Source organism: Hippocampus bargibanti, linkage group LG13, assembly GCF_051943395.1.
Source record: "Hippocampus bargibanti isolate YZ-2025 linkage group LG13, ASM5194339v1, whole genome shotgun sequence".
Classification (NCBI taxonomy): Eukaryota; Metazoa; Chordata; class Actinopteri; order Syngnathiformes; family Syngnathidae; genus Hippocampus; species Hippocampus bargibanti.
Genome location: NC_142746.1, coordinates 14,870,219 through 14,894,273, shown reverse-complemented (window position 1 = coordinate 14,894,273; position 24,055 = coordinate 14,870,219). Strand labels below are relative to the sequence as shown.

General features: G+C 40.1%; 2 protein-coding genes across 5 annotated transcripts; both read right to left on the bottom strand.

The window, feature by feature from the left end:
- Positions 1-1,671: 1,671 nt before the first annotated feature.
- Positions 1,672-18,255, bottom strand: tbxtb (T-box transcription factor Tb). Of its 4 annotated transcripts, none has more exons than XM_089011740.1 (12): positions 18,161-18,255; positions 15,855-15,918; positions 15,543-15,603; positions 7,303-7,366; positions 5,618-5,827; positions 5,290-5,554; positions 5,059-5,193; positions 4,838-4,899; positions 4,488-4,549; positions 3,782-3,967; positions 3,359-3,491; positions 1,672-2,274 (listed from the first exon to the last, which is right to left on the bottom strand). In XM_089011740.1, the coding sequence occupies exons 3-12, from the start codon at positions 15,559-15,561 to the stop codon at positions 1,995-1,997; spliced, it is 1,416 nt and encodes a 471-aa protein (XP_088867866.1). In that variant the 5' UTR covers positions 15,562-15,603; positions 15,855-15,918; positions 18,161-18,255; the 3' UTR covers positions 1,672-1,994. The 4 variants fall into 4 exon arrangements, with proteins under 4 accessions (XP_088867866.1, XP_088867867.1, XP_088867868.1 ...); XM_089011741.1 differs by having other exon boundaries at positions 3,359-3,488; XM_089011742.1 differs by having other exon boundaries at positions 3,782-3,964.
- A 615-nt stretch (positions 18,256-18,870) lies between these two features.
- Positions 18,871-23,818, bottom strand: prr18 (proline rich 18). The gene has a single exon (XM_089012155.1). It carries the CDS (start codon positions 23,410-23,412, stop codon positions 22,696-22,698), a length of 717 nt encoding a protein of 238 aa, XP_088868281.1. The 5' UTR covers positions 23,413-23,818; the 3' UTR covers positions 18,871-22,695.
- Between the last annotated feature and the right edge of the window lie 237 nt (positions 23,819-24,055).

Here is a 24,055-nt window from a genome sequence, read left to right as displayed (position 1 = left end):
AACTCTCCCACCAGAGCCATGTGGCACTAACAGGCAGTTGCAGGAATATATTGTAGTTAATTTATGAATGTAGCAAGGCGAGGTAAACAATTACATTTATGAAACCAAAAGAGTATAGTTTTGCTTTCTTGAATGTTGCTGTGCCGATGACTATTTTGTGTTTGGGAGCCTTTTACTAAGCATCTTCACCTTTTAAATTCATAGAGTTGCTTGTTCTGTAGCCACATGGGGACATAAGCCAGTGTCTTTTGTGCCGGTCCCTATCCCGAATAAATACAGAGGGTTGTGTCAAGAAGGGCATCCGACGTAAAAGCCTGGCCAAAACAAACATGCGAGGACCAGTGAGGATGGAGGACACAGTTTTGCTGTGGCGACCCCTTGAAGGGAAAGATGTAACCAAAATATATTATTTACTTTTCCCCAAGTGGTTGCAAATTGCTGTGCTACATTTATTGAGTAAATTTTATAGGTTGGGTCCTGTTAGTTTTTTTTTTTTTTACAGTGTAGATATATTGAGTCGATTATGTTTTTTTACGTGTGGGTAAATTTTCAATTTTTCTCTGTGATGTTTATGATTGACATCAAATAGTGTGCGTATGCTTCCCTTTAATTTATGATTTACGTACGGCCTAAAATATCCAATAAGAATTTCATTAGTTATAGTAACCACTCTCCAAAATCCTTTTACAGTACACCTTACATGAAGTTTTCCTTGAGTTTTGAGAGTTTGCAAAATGTCCTCTTTTTTTATCGAGTACATATAGGACCTTTACGTCAAGCTGCATGAACAATGGAACAGTCGTTATCTCATTAGATCATGAGATTAGCCTTTAGTAGTCTCACACTGGAGAAATTTAAATTTCATAGCAGCAAAGTGATGAAAGGAAGAGGAAAGGAAAAAAAGTAGAAAAACAAAATACAGGCGCTGCTGTCAAGGCAACCACTATCGCGGCGCCATGTAAAGTCAAAAGAACAACAACAAAAATATGTCAATACAAAGACACAGTCGTTCAATCCAAGCACTTTCTGCACCCTCTTTGAAGTAAGAAACAAGCAGGTCTAGATGAAAGAGAGGATCAAAAAAGTGTCCTTTTCACAAGTGGATCAGGGATGTCATGGTGAAATATGCACGTCTGCTACAAGTTTTGAAAGCAAACACGAAGCTGTAGCATCCCTTGATGAAAAGAGACTGTGTCACATCTCCTGTCCCATGTAAATCCACTTCAATTCCAAGCCGCGACAGTTCCACATCCGCATCGGTGCTCTCCGCTGACACTCCTTTCTTCTCATCGCGGGCTCCTCGAGCCATGTATCCATCCGGCCGCAGCAGACCTTTCCGCTGAACAAAGCGGGGCTGCGAAAATGTTGCCCATTACAGGCCCCAAACAAAGCACAATGGCCCCACAGCTGTCCAGTGATGACAGTCAAATGGAACCAGCATTCCTCCCGATCAAAAACAGTGCTGACAAATGTGTGCTGCCGAAAAGGCGCAACCGCTCAGCAGTCTCCTCCTTGAAGAATGTTGTGGCCGAAAATGCTGAAAAACAATCTCCATCCGGTCCACACGACGCACAACAACACAAAGTGACTAAAGAAAACAAAGACCAAAAAAAATGCAAGGCTCGTGAAAGCCTACTCTATTCATTCTGGAATTTTCATTTGCACTATAAACAGTTTTTAATGTTTTTTTTATTAATTAGAGCTACCAATCATCACTTTATCATGGACCAGCACTTAATATAAGCGCGTTACAGCTAGAATTGTGCTTCCAATACAATACACGTTCATGTATGTTCAGTGAAGGATCTAATGAGCATAAATACAAAAAGCCAAGAGATTGTCCTTTCAGTTTGCTGCTTTCTCTTCGTAACAAACACAATATCTGATGTCAGCATTTGAAGATCTCAAATTCATTTCCACGAGCCTGGGAAATGTAATTTCAAGAGTCTTGTATTTTAGAAAAGAATGCATGAAACTGCACTTTATCTGATCCATCACATGGACGGGAGCGTGACAGCAGTCCAGGCTGGAGAATGCCGCTGCAAAGAGGAATCATACTGAGCTGAATCGTGCCCCTCTGTGCTGCTGCTGTCATACATGGGTGAACCAGATGAGGGCGCTGGGACCGAATGCGCCAGATGGGGATAATGGCTGCCGGACCCTCTCAGAAATTGGGAGCTCAGGTTGTTGTTGTTCATCCCAGCCGAATGGTGAGACATAGGGGAGACTGGGGCCAGCGGTGTGTTGTTCATCGACCAAAGGCTGCTGTACTGACTTTATGGGGACATGGATGCACAAGACAGGTTACTTAGAAGGTTTTACAGATAATATTGAATGTTGTGTTTTGGCAGATGCAAATATCTATTCCAGACAATAACAACAAAAAATACAATTTTGATTGCACACTGCAAGAATCAAGACAAGAGCGCGGGAAATCCTACTGGACCCTGTGCACCCTGCCCACCACCTTTTCCAGCGAGTCCCCTCAGGCAGACACTGCCAATCCATGCGCACCTAATCAAGCAGACATTTAAACAGCTTCTTCCCCCTTTGCCATTAACTAAACTAACTAAACAGTAATCCAAATCTAACTGTATTGTGCCTTCTTGCAATTTTGCACAACTCTGCGGGACCGCATCCCGTTATAATCATTGTAGCTCCAGCTCTGTACTCACTTGAACCACAGTCTGCTTGATACTTTGCACATTGTCTCACAGTTGTTGTTAAGGAGGTATCATTTACACTACATTCAGGAATTCAATTAGATTACATTTGATTAGCCTTCATTAGTGTCATCCATACTTATTTGTCATGTCTTTTATACGATGATACTAGTGCAGCGTGTTCTACTGGAGACAAATTCCTTGTGTGTTCTTACATACTTGACCAATAAAGAGGATTCTGATTTTGATTCTGATTGACTGATGTAAATGCTAATTTAAGCAACATCATTGAATAAAAAAATGTTACGCAAAATGTAGAACATTCCTGTGGAATTGTTGATTTGAATGTCAATATTAATATTCTACATTTAAATTAGAAATTATGCACGAAACAGCCATCTGCATAGATTCACATAAAATTCACATAAATTCAAATTGTACTTCCTGTGGAAATTTTGTGATTATTGTATTTTTGTAAAGCTAGCTTCAGAGACAAAATAGAAGAAATAAATCCACTGTGTACACAGACTTTAACCACATTAAATAAATCCGTAGAATTCACGGAATGATAATGCATCATTTTTTTATAGATTGATTTGATATATTGCACGAGTGTAAATATTATGTCTCCATAAACGTGACCGCAAATATGAGGGTTTTTTTTTCAAATCAAGAATAATAACACACAAATTGACCTGGTGTTGGGAGCAGAGGTTGGATTGTGGGTCATGGACATCATGCTGGAGTGTGTTGGAATCTGGAGACCGCACCAGTTGTCTTGACTTGACAGCATAGACAGACACCCAGAAGAGTTTTCTGTGTAACCTGCTGCAACATTGAAGCAGAAAGGGTTTACAGTGGTTTTAATGCAAACTATTATTGGCACAAAGCAGGCAGTGACTCCAGTTAGCTTCTGGGCCATGACCTTCTCCCGTCAAATGTAGGCATTAACATTCCTTCTCTGATGGACCAACAGTTTACAACTTTGGGGCTCCACTCAGACAAAAGCAAGTGGAATGCAGACCATGGCTCCAACAGGAACGTTTGGTTCGCTTGGTAAGAGTTAGCAAGGATGTGTTTAGTATGAAAGCAAGGGCAAAGTAAGAAGGGGCACTCACTGGGCGAGTTAGTCCGATGGCTGTAAGAAGAGGTGCTGTAGGGCGCCGAGCGGTGGGTCCTGAGCGTGGAGTAGCGCTCACGACCGGGGGATGGGGAGAGAGAAATGGAGTTTCCAAATTGACTGTGAGGACTTGCAGCCGCAGGAGGGCAGAGGGAGCCTGACGCAGGTAGAAACCAACCGCCTACTGCCGCCAAATGGGAAGACACGGGTTGGGAAGAACAACAAAAAACATACATCGGACATGTCTATATACTGTATTTTCCGGCGTATAAGGCGCACCCAAAAGCCTTCATTTGCTTCAAAAGATTACCCCGCGCCTTATATGCAGGTGCGCCTTATATGTGAATTAATGTTGAGCCACAACAGGTCTCGCAACTACTCTCAGCAGCCACGACTCCATTTCCCCCTGTAGAAGTCGTGCGTAGCCCCAGTCTCTACTTCAGCGCCTTGTAATGTGGTTTGCCTTATATTTGGAAAACTTTTATATATTTAGATATTATTTTTTGATGACTTTTTTCATTAATTGAAGGTGCGCCTTATATATGGAAAATGTTTGAAAATACACCATTCATTGGGGGTGCGCCTTGTACACCTGAAAATATGTTACTTTGATTCTGATACTTATACTCCAGTGTGTCTTATACACCGGAAAATACGGCAATTTAAATTATTTTGAACACATTCAAAGGAAATAAGACACTTACACTGTGAATATGTTGACTGCTGGTGTTCAACTGTTTCGTCTTTGATATCTTTGTCATCACATCTGGAGGAATTTTTAAAAAGGCGTTTTAACCTGAATGTCTGTTAAACTAGGATAAAAGGCAAGGAGCCATACTGAAGTCTGTCTTTCACACATTTCACATAGAGCAACATTTATTTATTAAGACGTTAATAACAACATGAATAACGATTTAAAGAAAACGTAATTTAACAAAGACATACTGTTATATAATGCAATGACTACGATCAAGCACTTAAAAAGCATTAGGATTAGCAAGTATTTTAGCAAGAGTCCAACGAAGGTTTCAGATTTAAATTAAAACGTTCTTACCTTTCCTTTGCATCCAGGAAGGCCTTGGCAAAGGGGTTGTGTTTTATTTTCAAAGCAGTTATCTAGGATACAACATGGATATTAGATAATATTTAAATTACTTGCGAAATACGTGCAACGCAGAAAAACAATTTGCGTAAATGCCACGCGTAATCACGCACAACCGTCGACGCACATACAATTTTCGATTTAGCTTTCATGTCAACTAATATTTTACTAACCTCTTCATTTTGATAGGCCGTCACTGCAATAAATTGCGTCTCTGGGAAGGAATGACTGGTCACCATCCTGCGTGGGCCTCCAACACGCACGATGTGGATACGCGGCTCGTACTTGTGTAAGGAGTTTAACATGATCTATCAAAAAAAAAAAAAAAAAAAAATACAGTGACGGTCATAAATTGTTCGAATGTAAGCGAGAGCGTAACGAGAATCCAAAAGTCGTGTTCCTACCTGACCTCCCCCGTTGAGTTTATTGGTGAGTTTGACTTTGCTAAAAGAGACAGGGGCTTTCATCCAGTGCGCGCCGAAGTTTGGTGAGTCCGGGTGGATGTAGACACAGCTGGGAGTCTGAGGTTCAGGCTTCCCCCCGGGGACCCACTCCCCGCTTACATACTTCCACCTGTGGTTGTCCGCAGATACAAAGTCCAACAAGAAGGAGTACATGGCGTTCGGGTCCAGTCCGGACACGTTGATTTTCATCACGGGGAACATGCGCCTTGAAGAGAACAATGTGATTTTAAGTTGAAATGTTTACACCGGTGCAAAGCAATGGGCTCACCTGCCGTTTTTTGTCACTATCATCTCGTTTGTGAGATCCTTAAATTTGCCCCAAAGTTCGCTATCATCTAAAGATAGCTTTAAGTCCCTCTCGGTGGGGTCGCCCTTCTCGCTGCCGGCCTGCAGCTCACTTTGCACGGCGCTCAGGAGGTGATCCACCCGGTACTGGCTGGCCTTTCCGGGACTCTCGCTCACCCCTGCTATGGACATCCTTCACAACCGCTTTGGGTCTGAGTCAAGATGTGACGGTTGCAACACAATTCCCACAACAAGATTTATCAATGATTCTTTAAAAACACTCTCTTTTAAGGCACTCAGTGATCTCTCTGCAGGATGAGAAGGTCAAATATATAGACAGGGGAGAAGGTACATGTCGGGATGGCTGCTTGCAACAAAGCTGGTTGGCTCGTCCTTACTTTGATCTTTGCCGGCTTAGCACCGATTCGCTGCAATGAATCCATTGAATCCACAGGAACCCACGGTCGTGAATGAAGCAGCTTGGCCCACTTGATTACAAGAACTAGTAAATATTGACACTTAGATCAAAGCTCACCTGCAGAAGCCCAAATGCCAGATCGCAGGGATTCATTTACATTTTATTCCATTGTTTTCCCTCTAAATATCTGAGGAGGAATTATTATTTGTTAAAAGTCATTCTAAAATACGCATCTTTTCATCAGAAAATTGCATTCTGTGACAGTCATGTTATATTAGATGTAACTAATTTAATTTAAACATTTACGATGTACTAAAAAAAATCTGAAATCTTAAAACCAATAAAGGTAAATCTAATCCAAAACAAATATCATGTGGAATTAAGGTTGATTTCTTTGACTTGCCCTTATAATTAACAGTTATAATTCATATCTAAAGACAACTTGCGTGCAAGGTTGACTGCAGATTAAATTAGAAGATATAACATATGTGAAACTTTAGATTAGAATGGATAAACCTTTGTTTCACAGTGGAGAATTTTACGTTTCACAGCAGCAAAAACAAAATACAGGAACTGCCGTAAAGACAGCCATTGTCGCGGCGCCATCTTGAAGTCAAAAACTAAATAAATAATGTGACACAACACAATATTGCAGGGGTAGTTGTTTAGAGATTAAATAGTTTCAAGAATACGATTCCCAAATGAGTAAAATATTAGTTAAGAGTTTTAGTGGTGACGTGATTATAAAAACAAAACAGTGGAGTTGCAGTGGAAAATGACACAAAACAATTATAATATAAAATAATTATCTTCAGGTTTCCAGTCTAGAATCTATTATTTTTTTCGGTGATCTACTCATCTGTATAGGTTAGTTTCATCTGCAACCTACAATTCAAAAGGAGAGGATAACATTTTAAAGTACAATTCAAATAATACAGTATGGGACTCACCATGAGCTTTCTGACACTATTTTTTAAATGCATAATGTAACAGGTGTTTTACACCACGTTTCACATGTTAATTAGCTTCTATATACCTCACAGGTACCTATTGTGGCTGTTTACCTTGATGTACTGCAGAGCATTTAAATAGTAGAGGTGAGTGACTCTTGCTAATTCCATTTTGGATAACCCGTTTCCGCAGCTACGCAACAAAACAAAAACAAACATTAAAGACTGAAGCGCGTAACATCTACATGCAAGCTTCCGTAACTCTGCGTTGTTGTGTTGTGGCTGGTTTGTGTTACTAACCAAATCTTGGCTGCCGTGTTTCTTCTGCAACCAGCAACGAGAGTCTGTCTCCACGTCCAAAAGTCTGGGTTCGAGTTCACAGCAAGCAGAGAAAAACAAACCAGGTTGGTTTAAGAGGCAGTTAAAAGACTTCTTCAGTGTCTCCTTGGTTGTTCGAAAAGCTACACAAGATTCTATATTTAACTTCATTCACTGCCATTCACGAATGTATTCGTATTGTATAATGTATTGAACATTTGACGTAAAGCGCCATTCCCGAATTAGTTTGGGTTTTGTTTGTCATGCTTCGGTGCCGATAAAGCGCTGGCCATGGCCTCTGGCAATGTTTTTCTTCTTTACAAGCGGGCAGCATTTCCCTTTTTTCCATGTTAGCGCTTTGTTCCAACTTCAAGTGTTGTTAAAGCGCTATATAAACCAATATGTTTGTATTGCATTGTATTTTGGACAGCCGCCCTGATTTCAAGCTAATATAGCTCTAGACCTATATAACTTGGGAATTAACTTTTTTTCTGATGAAAGAAGAGAGTCTAAGGTTTCTTATAATGCATTGAATGTTTGTGTGGTCCGAAAACCCACTGTTCTGTGGGTCCTGGAATTCAAGCGACAATGACAAAAACCCTGGCACTGGAGTGGACACAATTTTGCACGTCTGGCAGTGAATGAGTTAAATGAGTCAAATTATCCATCTTGGCGAATTTGGTGGTGTTGGACAGTCTGCGGCTGAATGGATACATGGCTTGAGAAGCTTGTGATAAGAAGAAAGGAGCTTCAGCGCAGAGCGCCGATGCGCTTGTGGAACTGTCGTAGCTTGGAATTGAAGCAGATTTATGTGGGACAGGAGATGTGAGACAATCTAATTTTGTCAATGGATGCTACAGCTGCGTGTTTGCTTTCAACATTTAGCTTGTAGTAGACGTGCACATTCCACCATGACGTCCCTGATCCACTGCTGAAAAGGATGCTTCGATCCTCTCCTCTTTCATCTAGAACTGCTTCATGTAACAATGTGGGTACAGAAAGTGCTGAAGAATGTGTCTTTTTTGTCATATTATTTGTTATTTAGTTTTTTTTACTTCAAGAACATGCCGCGACAGTGGCTGCCTTTCCAGCAGCTCCTGTATTTTGTTTCTCTACTTCTTTCTGCTTCTGCTGTGTGTTATTTCTGGATAGAGTGAACACTAGCGCGAATGGCTGCCTCTGCTCACCCGCACAAAAAAAAAAAAAAATCCTGTGACTGTAAAGTGTCCTTGAGAGTTTTGAAAGGCGCTTAGAAATTAAATTTATTATTATTATTATTATTATTATTATTATTATTATTTGCTAATGACATTATTATTATTTGCTAATTACACTCGTCTGTGGATGTATATTAGATTTATTTATCATTTCCCACTCAATGAATATTGTATGTTAGGTAAAAAAAATCACCCCCGCTTTTTTCTTTTTTTTGCACAGGAGCTTAGGTAAGTGAGATGTAAAAGTCTGAGGTGTAATGGCCAGTGTCATTTCCCACAGTCCCAGTGTTCCATTTGGCGCCTTGCTCTCCTCCTCCAACACCCCGGACAGCGCTAAGTGTCACACTATAGGCCACATCCTGTGTGGGGCTGCAGCACTGTGAATTAATGTTATTGGTCTGCATGGATCTATATGGCCCCACACAGGACAATACAGGTGTAACTAAAACAAAATACCTTTCAAGTCTGCAGTCACTCATTCTTTCTTTTGGTTACATCATAAAGGAGCGGTGCACGCTTTAGAAACAAATGCCCAGTTTCTGGAATTGGAAATACATTCACGTATTGGGTAGTGTTCTTATTTCTTTGTTAGATTCCCAATTTCAAACCAGGAAATTATTATTTATCATGTGAAAATCTTCTTTTCCTTTCGGCTTTTCCCTCAGGGGTCGCCACAGCGAATCAATGTCCTCCATCTATCCCTCCATCTATCATGTGAAAATATTGTATAATATTGTGCCGAATATATAAATAATAAATAAATTAATACCGTTTTCATCATAGGTACAGTGTCTCTATGGAAATAGGGAATGTGAAATCCTTAAACACAAATTGTTACATTCTGTCTGAATAATAATAATAATAGTAATAATAATAATAATAATAATAATAATAATAATAATAATAATAATAATAATAATAATAATAATAATAATAATACATTTTATTTCCAAGCGCCTTACAATACTCTCAAGGACACTTTACAGTCACGGGGTAAGAACTTTTTTTTTCCTGTGGATGAGCCTTTAAATGTGCTGCTCTTGAGACAATTAAAAAATCCGTTTTTTTCATGTCTGTGGAGGTCAGGTAGTATTTTTAACATAAGGGTGAAATTTTCCAACAATGTTGATCATTTTGTTTAGTCAATATCTGACAGTGGCAAGAAAACATGTAATCCTGATTAAGAGGACGGAACATTTTGCTAGAAGACAGAGAAAACAATGAAATTGATATTTTTTCCATATTCTTTTAAACATTGTTCTCAATATCACCTTTTTGTGATAGTGAGAACAAAGTTTTGAGAGGGTCCTTAAATGGGTCACCACTCAATTTTCAAAACATAAAAATAAAATATTAAATGTAAACCTTAATTTGAATGTCTAAATTGAAAAAAAAAGTTATAACAAGAGTATGCACATAAAAAAAAACAAGGTATCGCATTTTGCAGTGATTCAGTGTTATGTGAAGTGCTGTCACAAAATGTGATTGTCTTAAGAACTTACGACTGAATGCAAATGCTTGATTTGTGAGAAGGAGAAAAAAAAACAAGGTCAAAGTTCATAGATGAATGTGTTTCGCAAGGAGAGGGTGACGGCCTTCTGTGGCCATGGAGGATTGGTCATGTCACCCAATAGCCGAGCTGAGAGGCTGTTTTTGGCTCAGGCTCATCTGACCAATATTTGTGCTCCCTAACTCTAGACGGGCTCATCCTGCCCTGGCTCATATTGGCACCAAGGTGAGACAAAGATGACTCCTGCATGCCTGTGTGAGTATGTGTGTGTGTGTGAATGTGTGTGTCGTGTGTGTTGTGTGTGTACTTGTCTCAGTCGCCTCATCATCAGTGTTTGCACTTTCTTCACTTTCCACTAAGCTCATGACATTATATGAAAATGTCAAACAGAACCACTCAATGTTTTTTAAACAGTAGAATGTCTATCTCGTCTTTGTTTCACCATTTGAAATTGATGCCTTGGTTAAGGGTACAGCGGTGTCTTGACGATTCAGTAAAAACATTTGCCTGAGCAGGCTATTGTATGAACGATCCAAATTGAACCTCACACCACCAGACCGGTTTAATGAAGGATTTTGTTGTTTTATAAGATATAAGATAATACAGATTGTATAAAATAATACAATAGCCTGCTCAGGCAAAACAGGTTAGGCAACTTTCGCAATGCTGATGAGGGTCGTTATGCTGATGAGGTGATACCGGGGGGAGTGGGGGTAATAGGCCAATCGTTAGTCAGGAATGTAGGAACAATCAGTGGGGCCACAGGGGGGGGGGTCCCGCGCCCCCCCCCAACCTGAGAGTAGGGACCTATCATAGCTGTGTCCGGCGCCACCAGGTCTGGACATTAGGGTTATATATTTGGGGCCGATACGACCAGTCAGACTTTAGTTCGCTGACGAAGCCTCTTGGATAGGAGGCGAAACGTCCGAAACCTTCACTTTTGTACAGATGACGGCTGAAGAAACCTTCTCATCGATGGACCACTCCTGTACGACTGAGAGCTTACACAGACATACATTGTAAATATTTTTTGACCTGTGTAATTACTGTACTTTATCATAATTGTTAGAACAGGGTGGATACATATGTTGCAGACTATAGAAATTGCAGGGTGACCTTAACACCATCTTTGGGAAATAGATGTGTAATTTCACCGTGCCAAACTTTCACGTGACGACACCTGCGAGCTAATCCACATTGCCAATGGATAATGACAGAGCGAAAGCAATAAAACATTTCAAAACGTGTAAAAACATCCTCATCACCCGCTTGACTATCGCCTGCCGGTGTGATGCGGGAAGTGTACACAAAATGCCAACTTGTTAATATATTCCTAATGGTGTGCGACTTCTCAAGAGAAGCCTTCGTGTGGTACAACTCACACCCGATAACACTGGACACTCGGGTGACAGCACACTTTGTCTGATGGGTGCAAACTGGCTCCTAAGTAGACTCCCGAGCAAGGCAGCGTTTACTCACAGGACTGTGAAGCCGCTCACAGATTTATACAAACCCCATCTGCACCGGACCTGAATATAAACCAATCATGTGGCCATTTCATTAGGTACACACAGACAATGAGACTCGGTACTTCACAAGAGTATCAAAAACTAACGTAAATATTTATCCGATACTTATAATACATTACCGGTAGCAACTCCATTGCAATATCTCCATTGCAATAAAAAGAAGAACAATTTGCGCAAATTATGACACCTTATATCCCCGGTTGGAAATCATTCATATTCTGCGAGTGAATATACAAACTATGTTATTCTATGTTATGTTACTGTCAGACCGTCAAGGCCTACAAAGCCTTCTCTGCTGGCCGAAAAATATCAGAATCACAGACTGATGTTAATTATATTTTGTCCATGAATTCTTATTAAATAACTCCAAATTGTCTTTCAGATTCCTTTCATTAATTTTCCCCTGTTGCTCTGCTTGTCGATGTGTCTTTTCGTATTCAAGCATTTAACCAATCACATTTCAGCTACAATTTGTTACCACGGTCAGAAATCTAACTGGACGCCTTCACAATCAGTTCTGCGGGCCCTGTCGCATCAAATGTGTCAATCAAACTGTTGCTTTAACCAATCAGATTTCGAGTTGGCAACCCAAAAACAATACCAGCGCCTTCTTGCAGTTGTTCGTCAATGTCAGAGTTTTCGCAAGTCACTAGCCAATCATAGTTTGCGAAAACTGCTCCGATCACAAGCCGCCAGTGACAAGAGCATACTGGCCAGAGTTAGCACACTGTGTTAGTCACAAGCTGCATAAGCAAATATATTGTGTTGATTTAATATCAATTGTGTCAAACCACAATGGCTGTAGGAGCAGAAGAGAAATGGATTTGGTTGCATATATATTTTTAAAGCCATTTTCAGGACGGATTTTCAAGAAAAGTTGGACACAAATGGGAAAGGTCGGACTAGGAAAAAGATCAAACAATATTGCAATTTTATGAGGTTTTGTTGATGCTTCAGCATCCCTCGCCAATCATCTTCTATGTGGTGTGAAAAAGTGACTTCTGACCCCCGTATCACGAATCCACACGATGGTATAAACTCGAACAGTATGACAGTATTTCTTTCTTCACAAGTTATTTCCTGGCTAACTGTACCCTCGAGTACAGTACAGGACGTGTAGTAATCCATCTGCGGATGGATTCAGACGTAGCACTACTGAAGGCCTAGGAGTGACTTGTACGACCCGCCACTGGTTACTATATATGCGATATCAACCTAATTTCTAGAAAATTTAATTTCTAGAAACCAAACCTATTTGTGAAGTATGCATATAGATACTGCTAGAGTCAACTTTAGGAATATGCAGTATACGTATGTCCTATGTATGTACTGGTCAATCTGATTTTGCAGCCCAGTGATGGAGATTTGTGAAATTCAACATGCTGAAGAGAGGATGACGACATGGCCACAAACACAGCAAATGAATCATTTGCTGTAAATAACAATGTCTAGAAATAGGCGTCACGGAAAGATTGATTGGATGAATGGAATTAAAAACATATCCAAAATGCCAGTTGACGACATGTTTTGGCTCGGCCTCTAATTGCTTTTATTTTTGGGTATTTCTCGAGCATGTGCAGAATGTAGTTTGAAGGGTGGGCTGAGGTGGAGCACCGGGAGCTGCTGTCTCGCCATGTTTGTCTCTACAGTGGTGGGAGTTCCCACCGGTGGAAGACTTGTCAGCATAAAGACCTCACTGGCTTTCTGAGAAAGCTCCAGATTGTCCCGAAGCCAGCGTGGTTGCCACAGCGAAGGCTTCGACCTCAACGTCAGTCCGTGCACGTATATTGCTATTACTTAACCCTGTTACAGTCAACATCCTGGGTTTTTGAACATCTCTGTTAACATTCGGATTCGAACCCACAGCATCCAAATCGTGAGATGATGCACTGACCACTTTTTTAAAGCCTCGTTTCCACTCCCCTTATTACATTCTAGTCCCCTGCATTAATACGCAAAAACAGACTATTTGCTGTGGGTCAATAAAATAAAGTGACATTTAATCGGAGTAAGCTAATTCTAAATGTTAATACATTTCCGTGACTATATTCCGGCCGGTTCGTTAATGTTAATGTGGGCTCTAACTATCATGTTCTCTGCATCCATAACAAAATTATATTTGAGCCTCTTTGAGTGAATAAATACCGTCCCTCAATCATATTCTTTCATAAATGAATTTGTCATGAGAAATTTGTCTTCATCGACGGGATTTTATTGTTTAACCACAAACACCGATCACAATACCAATATAACAGATGTTTTTACTCTTTTTAATAACATCTGGAGGATAAACCTTTGAGTATCTGCATGAGAACAGTTGACAGCGTTGGGATGATTTGAAACCCTCAGCCCAAAAACCACGTTAATTTTGTGGCACATATAGTCACAACACTTTTCTTCCCAGGATGATGTTTGTCAAAGTTTCCGAAGAGGTGAATTTCCAGAAAAGGTTGGGGCGATGAGAGGGGTCAAGATGGTGTTTGGCCATCTCACTTCCATGTGAGTAATCAGATCTCTCCTTCTGGAGGGTCTACGCCAAACAAGCATCCACTGGAGGCTGTGTTTGCTCTTAAAGTCAGCGCAAACACAGACCGTGAGGTGCTGGCCGGTATGACCTGTTGGTTACATGCCTTCCATAGTCATGTTGTATGCTCATCGCTAACTCTTCCGAACATCAACCTCCACACTTGCTGTATAGATTCAATCTTGACTTCGCTTTATTTTATTTTATTGTAAAGTGTCATCAAAGGTTCAACAATACACTTTTCGTCTTATTCTTGTAAGCATCAACAAGGTTTAGTGGTGATTCTGATGTTTTCTTCAGCGCCATACAATTCACTGAACTTCTACAAAAGATAAAAATAAATAACTAAATCAAGAAGGTACACAAAACCCCCAGCAACATATAAGACCAATGTTGGACAACTAATTGTTGCTCAGTTTTTCTCAATGTTCTGCTGCTGGCTTCTCTGTAATATGGATGGGTCATGGTAATATTTGTGGCAAACCGTCAAGGCCTGAAAAGCCTTCTCTGCTGGACTAAAAATATCTGAATCACAGACTGATGTTGATTATATTTTGTCCATGAATTCTTATTAAATAACTCCAAATTGTCTTTCAGCTCGCTTTCATTACTTTTGCACGGTTGGGAAGCATTTAACCAATCACATTTCAGCCATCATTTGTTACCAGGGTCAGACATTTACCTGGATGCCTTCACAATCAGTTCTGCGGGCCCTGTTGGGGCATCAAACATTTTTTATCAAACTGTTGCTTTAACCAATCAGATTTCGAATTGGCAACTCACTCATTCACTGCGAGACTAATTAAGGAAAATCCAATCAAATCCAATCCAATCCAAAAGGGTACCAACGCCTTCTTGAAGGCGCTGGTCAATGTCAGAGTTTTCGCAAACTATGATTGGCGTGTCACTAGCCAATCAGTTTGCGAAAACTGCTCTGATCACAAACCGCTAGTGACAAGAGCATACTAGCCAGAGCTAGCAAACTGTATCAGTCGCAAGCTGCATAAACAAATATATTGTGTTGATTTAGTAGTGGTTTTGTAAACCCACAGTGGCTGAAGGAGGAGAAGAAATTGATTTGGTTGCAGATTTACTGTTAAAGCCATTTTAAATATTTTTTTTTCAAGACAAAATGGACATGGTTAAGAAAGATTATTTAATGGCTAATGGTACCCCTCTAGTGGACTTGTAGTAAATCACATCACACTTTTTTTCATTCTGGATGGATTCAGACATAGTAGTACTACTGAAGGCATAGGGATGAAATCAACGGCCCGCCACTGCATTTGAGTAAAGTAGTTGTGGAGGTAAATAAATAAATAAATAAATAAATAAATAAATGAATAACAGAGATCCCCTGTGTCAGGGCCTTTGTTTTAAATTGTACTTGTTTTGTTAGGAATTTGTGATATACTGCGTTTTGTGAAAGTTATGCTCCTTACCGCTAGGCCCGGTTGCCATCGCCAAGGCAACCCTGGTCTGATCCGGTCCCACTTTTCAATGCTGTTGAACCAAAAAATAAATGGCATTAGACGACTGATTAAAACATAATTTGTATCCAATGATGGCAGACAGTGGTCAGAGGACAGACAGAAGACGGAGAATCAGACAACGGTGGGAAACTGAGATTTAAAATGAGTCTCGGGTCAGCGGCTGGGAAACAGAGCACACAAAACAAATGAGAAGTAAACATGCAGCCACAGGAAGCCATTAATGGTAGCGAAGACCAATTAGGCCTCCGCAGGTGTCCTTGCCTTCGTCTTGTTTGGTCCTGCTTCACTTCAGTGTCCGTCCGTCTGTGTGACGGAGCCTCTCCATCTGAGGTGAGGAAACAACGGCCGATTTCATTTGCTGAGCAGTTAAAGGCAAAGGTTTTCATACTGAAAGGCCTCTAAAGATCTTTATGGCATTCTCTTTGTCTCCTCCCCCAAGTGCAAGTCATTAGAGATGACAATTACATCCTCTGTAAAGAAGTCTTACTTTTACAGGAGGGATAGATAAGACAGGATCTCTCTCATGTTTGACACCCCCCCACCCCCAAAGTGGACCCTCTCTGAAGCTTATTGCTCTCTTCGCACCTTGTCAAAGCTGTAACAAGAGAGTCAAAATCAAAGTCAATCCCAGCTGAGACCTTTACGGGGTAGCTCAAATATCATTCAAAAACTGTTTGGCCTATAACTAAAGTTAAAGCAAGTTCATGGAATCGTTTATATTTCAAAATTTTTGATGTAACTGCTGTAATTGTGTTCATGAATATTCATTCCACTTGAGGACGTCAACAGGAAAGTGTCACCATCACAGTCAAAACAGATGCGCTTTGATTTAAAGTTTTGTGTATTTGAGCCCAGTGAAAGTGTCACTGAGAGAGGCAATAAGTCTGGCTCCTCAGTCGGGAAGTTCACTGACCTAAATACACTCTTGCGCATGGAGTTGTGCTGCTTTTTTTCCAGGTCGTTTGGCTCATCTTAACTTTTCCAGGATTTGCTTATTTAAATAGGCCAGATGCATTTTCTTTTTTTTAAATTGTATTTATTTATTTGTTGAACAATTTATTAAGTTGATCTGAATTCATTGACAATGGCAGTGAATGTCTAGTATCCAGTCAGCCAGGATGAAAAATTAAATATGGGCGTAAAATGTGACTAAAACTACAATTTCTGTAAATTAACCATTTTGACACTTGAGGTAGCAGAAATATTTTATTATCAACAGATTTAGCCATTGTAACATTTTAAGATGGTATTTAACACTGCAATCACTAGTCACCATTTTAAGTTAGGTTTGCTCTCAATCAGTTTCTACTGAAAAAAATTACTGTCTATTTTTTTTTCAGTAGAAATTATAGTAGCACATTATAGTAAAGATAGATCATTTAGAGCAACAGTGTCTTGTTGATTAAGGCATGGAAGGAAAAAAAAGGACTTTGGGCCCCAAACTATTTAGCATTTTGAGGTGGATGGGTGTCTATTGTATCAAGACAAGAAAATGAAAAAAAAAATTAAAAAAATGAAGATGTGTTAAAAGATTCACGACTAAGTCTGTTATATTGTTTTTTTCCCTTAAATGTTGACAAATTTTGAATTGCCCCATATTAACAAGATTCACATTATTATTATTATTATTATTATTATTATTATTATTATTATTATTATTATTATTATTATTATTATTATTATTATTATTATTACGGTATTGTTGTTGTTGTCGTTATCGTTGTCGTATATAACTAGTTGCCAAGGTGGTGGCCAGGTAGTGTAAGGCTAGCCATTTTGTGTGTCTAATTACATTTTATAGCCAAAAGACTTAAATATCCATTTAAAGCATTGGTTGTTTAAAATAGCACATTTTAACTTTTGCACTGTACTGTATTAACTGTTTGCTTAAAATAAATAATTTAAAGCTCAGCTATAATGTAATAAAACGTAACGGTGTCTTTCCGCTTTTTAGTATCATTGTTTGGCTTGCTTTTCTGACTTCTCCACTGTGCCAATGACTTTTTTCGGCGTAAGAGGGACAGCAAATTGGAAGAATGTGCATGCACTGGTATGCCACACGGTGGGGCTGCATGACAAATTAACAGAGTGCACTGACGTTCAACACCAGGCACTTAAATCGCTGAAGAAAAGTAAAACCTAAACTTGTAGATGCAGTATGTGTGTTTATTGCTGTGCTTGGGTGGTGGGTTTTCTCCAGGTATTCCAGGAGTCCTCCCCCCCCCCTTCCACACGTGTTTATTATAGGCTATTTGAAGACAAAGTGTAAACAGATGTATCTGGATACATGTTAAGTCTTACGATTTGGTCGGGAGACTCCCAAATTTGACCAAAATACCCACAATAATTTGTAAGGTATAACAGAAGAAATGTAAAAAAAAACGTTTTAATACTAATTGAATGTATAAAGAAATAATGAACGCAGTTTGTGTTTTATTTACTTCAAATTTACACTTTTGTAACGCTCACATTATTTTAACATTCACCACAGAGTCGCAAGTATGAAAATCTCCCGATTTATGATTTCTGAAATTTAACATGTATGTGTATGATTGGAAATACAGTACTTGTAGTGGAATGTGTCCAGCGATTGATTGGCAACCAGTTCAGTTTGCTCCCTGCCTCTCAGTCAGGTGGGAAAGGCTATAGAAAGTGGATGAATCTAAGAAATAAAAAAAGAAAAATAAATCATGACTCCCATTGCCTTCACTCAAAACTTCTGAAGTGAAATCTGCATGAATGAATAAATAAATAAACAAATAAATAAATAAACCTTGACGACATTGTTTGGGTAACAATATGCTTCCCTAACCATGCCATGTCCACCTATTTAAATATACTGTAGTGCGAAACACAATGAAATGCTATGTATCTAATCATGAAATTTAAATGACAAGTAGGGTCCCTTTTTTCAAATTTTATTTGATCATTCATCTAGTTAAACTTGTGTCATCCCTCAATGAGATGCTTAAAGGACAACCGACGTCACTTTCTTGTTTCCTAACTGACATCAGAAAAACATTTGATAGCATCTAAAATAGCCAAAACACGCAGTATGATATTTTTATTCAAATGCAAAATACCAATAAAAATGACTTAAAGTGTCCAAAATCTGCAAAAAAATTGAGCTGCGAATTGGGCATTTTCAGAAAGTCCCGCCCCCAGTTCATGACGTCACGCCAATACGTCTTGCATTGCTAGTGAATCAAAACGATGGCTTCAGATTCAGAGAATATGCTTTCTTGTTACACATCCAATTATCAAAGTCAAAGTCAAAGTCAGCTTTATTGTCAAATATGCTAATATGCATGACATACAGCACAGATGAAATTACTGTCCTCTCGGACCCAGCATGCAAGGCACTTATAATTACTTTAACAAACATAAACATGAAAACGCCAATTTGCCGGGAGAAGGGAGCCGCTGCGTGTTCACGCGCCGCCATCTTGGGAAAAAAAAATTGAAAAAATAACAAATATGACAACACAAAGACACAGAGTCATTCATTCTTCAGGACTTGCTGTACCCTCTTTGTGATGACATGAAGCAGTTCTAGTTGAAAGAGGAGAGGATCAAAGCATCCATGTCAGCAGTGGATCAGGGACGTCATGGTGGAATTTGTACGTCTACTACAAGCTAAAATTATGAATATGATTCAAATAGTTCTGAAGAGGAAAGCATACATGTTTGCAATCGATGAGAGAATTTATTCCGTGCCATTTTGAGGTAACATTGGGGGGAAATGTATCATTAAAAAAGAGTCAGAAAATGGCGACCAAGCTCCGTGTGAGGAATTAATCAGCCCGTTTCCACAGGCTGATAAATTCCTTACATGGAGCTTGGTCACCCTCTTCTGGCTGTTTTTGGTGCAACATGACGTTTTCAGACAAACAAGTACAGCAAAATATATTGACGTGATGGAAGGACTGCTACAATGTGTCCTTTTTTTGGTCAGGGGCGTTCCTTCAGTGACGTCACGTACGGACTCGGCACCAACTCAAAAACAAGATTTCCGGAATATTCAGCGCGAGTCTTAAAACGTAAAATATAGCTATATGCGGTGGAATCTTATTAAAATATGCTCAGTAGAAGTCATTTGAAGCCATTTTACAAATTATGGACACAACTTGTCCGGAGACGTCGGTTGTCCTTTAAGTTCTGAGTACTGTTTTCAACAGGAGCCAAAATGGAACTGTATAGTGCCACTTAGCAGTTTTTTTGACAACGATACTAGTGCAGCGTGTTCTACCGGAAACAAATTCCTTGTGTGTTCTACATACTTGGCAATAAAGATGATTCTGATTCTGATTCTGATTCTGTTTTGTGCCTGAGGTGTTGCGTTTCTTTTCTTTTTCTTCGAAGATGTTTGTGACTACAAAAGCTGTTTGAGTCACAGTATTTAGAAAACTGGTTGCCGGAGTAATAGTACACACTGTCCACTGGGTATCAATGACAAGCCAGAGACAGCAACTATCTAGACTCCAACGGCACTATCAATCAGTTGAAGAATAATGGTGTCACATGTTATCCTGACAGATCATGACAACACAATAAGATGGTCGTTAAAAAGAAATAAATACTAAATCCAAAATGCAGACAGGAAAGAAAAAGAATTGTGAAGTGCTTTTGTTCTTCTCTTTGATTTGTGAATGTGCGTAAAACGTGTTATAAAGTTGCCTCGCTTTCCCTCATGGTGTTGTTTTGACCTCCAACATAGGTGGATAAATAGCACAACATCAAGCTCGCAGCCGACAGCATTGTACATTAAAAAAGGCCAATTGATACAGCACAATGGGTTGAGATTACACAGTTTTGGGTCACCGAGTCAGATGATAATATCTGCAGCAGGAGGGCATCACGGGGGCTAGGGGACAGTTCAGTCTTGGTACGAGCATCCAGTCATGATCTCAGCCTGCTGCATGCTACAATACATGCACTTGTGTGTTTGTCCACAGTGACAAGCTTCACAGTCGCCGGCACAAATTTATCAATCAGCCTGTTTGTTTGAAAGCGTTGGCAGTTGTTCTTGACATGTTAGAAAGCATTCACCCACCAATTTGTGGTAGCAATTTTATGTAAGAATTAGTATGGATGACGAATGATGACCTCATAGGGCTTAGATATCTGAAGTTGTCGGGTTTGACTAAAGGCATGTTTTCTCGGTGCTTGTCTGGGGTTGCCAGAATTATTTCCGCTAGCAACCCAAAAGATCTTTCTTGGGTTATTTGAAAATTCTTAACATGACCATTAACACATCATGAATGTTGAGGGAGTAAATTGTTGGCCACCCTGTGTTAACTAACATTTTTTCCCCTTCATTAACAGCATAGTACAAACATGAAAATGTGTACAGTCTAGACTCTAGATGTAAAAAAAAATGCCCCTTCTCCTGTAATTACCAACCAACAAATCAATCGTACATCCCACAATGTGACCATAGTTAGCTGGGAATGGATGGAACATATACAACTAGTGCCACACACTGCAGATGATGGACCAAGAAGAGCTAATTAAAATGTCAAAGAAGTAGAGCAATTTCCAGGGAAGAAATGCTAATTCAGTTGTAGTACAGACACACGAATACAAACAAATAAATTGCACTGCCTCAAGTTTTAGGACCTACCCATCGTCATTACTCTACAATTAACTCATTCACTGCCAGACGTGCAAAAATGTGTCCACTCCAGTGCCAGGGTTTTTGTCATTGTCACTCGAATTCCAGTTTTAGGACTACATAAAAATTAAATGATGCGTAAGAAACCTTCGACTCTCTTCTTTCATCAGAAAAAAATGACTTTTTCCCAAATAATGAGAGTCTGGAGTTATACGAGCTAGAAATGAGGGTGGCTGTCCAAAATACCATGCAATACATACATATTGATTTATATCTTCTTTTCTTTTCGGCTTTTCTCTTCAAGGGGTCACCACAGCTTTATTGGCACCCAAGCAAGAAAAAACAAAACCTGAACTAATTCGGGAATGTCGCTCTATGTCATATTTTCAATTGCCGAATAAATTTGTGAATGGCAGTGAATGAGTTAACAACTATAAAAAAATCAGCCAAAAATAACTTATAAATAACAGACCTTCTGGCACAACTCACCGTGGCCTATTTTAAGAGGTTTAATGGCACTGACTACCAAGAAAGTGACAAAAAACAATAGAACGGCTTCTTTTCTGAGGCGCAATTTGTATTTCCATGCATTGACAGTATTTGTTCTGTTACAGCTGCGTGAATAAAGAGATTGCTTCATTTTGTTTAGATCCATCATTAATACCAGACACTGTCCTATTTATTTGAACACATAGATTCATTGAACAAGACACATATTTGCTTTTTTTTTGCAGAGAATTGGACATGTACACTTCAGTGTAGAAAACAAGACACTGTCTCGCGGTGAGATGTATTGTTTACTTAAGTAGTAAGAAAAATTGGAGGCAATTTCCTGATGGAGCTCCTGTACGTGGCCCCTACAGAAGTACACTGGTCAACCCTGCTTAGCAGGAAATCTAAGAGGCTTAGTACACTAATGCCCAAATGGCCGCAGGTAGCTACAATGGCAACAAAGACCCTCTGATATCCAACATTAAGTCAGGGATTACAAATCATGAAAAAAGAGGCACAAGTTCATAGTTTAAGAAGCCGAGTGGATCGTACAAAACCCTTTACTTTTAAAATGGCACCAACTATCAATTTCCAGGTAGAAATATTAATACTGTACAGCAGAATATTGAAGCCTCTTTTTGATGCGCGATCAAAGACAGTTCGGTTTTAGCAGCAGGGCATTAAACCTAATTATGGACAACAATTTGCTCTCGCACACAAAAGGGGTTCTTGTGTGAAAATCCCAGCTTTAAAACACACTCACTGGAAATATGAACCGCATGTGCAAAGTCACTGAATTCAAACTATTCAAAAGGCATAATAAGCTTGGAATGCAGCTATTTCAAGTCATTCTGGGAAGTGTTCTATAGAAAGTGTACCTTCCTGGGTAACATTTCATTCCACGTTGACATAAAAAAACAACCTGAAGACTTTAGTTTTCATTGCATCATTTTACATGACTTAAAAAGGAGTGACATCGTGGCTTAAGTCCAACTATCAGCAACCTTTAAGGTGGGGTAGTGCAGTGTTTTTGTCAACTTTTCCCAAAGCTGCGGCACTTTCGACCCCCTTGAGCCACTCTTTACATTTCCGCATCACAGTCTCGTCCACGTCTCCGTCCTCCTCCTCATACTCCACATCGTCATACTTGTGCTGGTCGTTCAATAGTGATATTTTAACAATGGCCGTGATGTCCTGATCCGCATCCTCCACTTTGGTCACGTGCGCGCCCTTACAGCTCCCGTGCGACGTTTTTTTAGAAGGGAAGACGCGCCGGTGCCGGAAATCCGCCGACGCACAGCATTTCTGCTGCTTCGCCAGCATCTGCTTTTCCAAATTTCGTTTCTGAATGACTAGGATGGCCTCTGGCGTGAGGCTTAGCGTGAACTGGATCTCCTTCTTGGATGCGTCCTCTTTGCTTGCCAGGGGTCTGCCGGAGTCCGTGGAGGTGGAGCGCCTCACTTCGGCAGTTGAGTCCTGAGGTTTGCTCGATGTCAGCCACGAGTATTTTCCCTGCGCCTCCTTCTGCGACGGGCTTTGAGTCTTCTCCTGTTGCGTTTTGCGCCCCAAATTTCTTAAATTAGCTGCTGACCACGATGAAGTCTGCCTCTCTTTCCCAGAGTCTCTCTTGTCAACATTGGCTTTCTTTTTGCCGAATAGGTCCCTTGCAGGAGAGGGGATCTTCTGCTGGAGATTCATAGGCGGGAAAGGCATTTTCAAAACGTAAAACGCGTTCGAAAAATGTGCTTGAAAGTGCAAAGCGACGTCCGGCACTCGCAGGGCATCATCCAGAGCGAGTGCACCTGTTGTCCACACGAGTGAGCGAGGAATTCCGTTGTGGGCGCGCTCGGCTCAAGACTTTATGTTGGCGGAAGCGAGGGGCGTGGTCAGCAGAGACGCCAAACAAAGGCACGGAGAGGAGGCGCAGATGTCATAAAGCTATTAACTCCCGATGAGAGACAAACCACACGCAACAAAACATGAATCATACATGCCCAAGTGCGACTGTGAGTGGAGTCTGCTTCATTTCTCGCGCTACCAGTGGTCATCATACTACATGAAAGGACTAACATCAGTGCTAATGGTTATGAAGAGGACATGTTTGGGAATTATTGATCCCTGTCTCGTCATGAACTGGGGAGACTATACTGTATTTAGTATTTTGGTGCACTTCAGTGCACTATTTAATCGCAAATCTCCATTATTTGTGAATAACCGAGCCACCTGACTAAAAACAAAAGGCATATCAGTGTCTCTGAATTTTTGTAGTGGCACTTTGACGCGTTTGAATGACGTTTTGATTGACGCAAAGATATTTTGTCTGCTTTCATTTAAGTCTATAGGAGAGAACCCCTCC

Coding starts and splice junctions, on each gene's coding strand:
- tbxtb (XM_089011740.1), bottom strand. Junction 3,968..4,487: donor GCAGTCAACATATTCACAGT/GTAAGTGTCTTA, acceptor ATTTGGCGGCAG/TAGGCGGTTGGTTTCTACCT. Junction 3,492..3,781: donor CCATCGGACTAACTCGCCCA/GTGAGTGCCCCT, acceptor TCAATGTTGCAG/CAGGTTACACAGAAAACTCT.
- prr18 (XM_089012155.1), bottom strand. CDS start 23,412: ATGCCTTTCCCGCCTATGAATCTCCAGCAGAAGATCCCCTCTCCTGCA.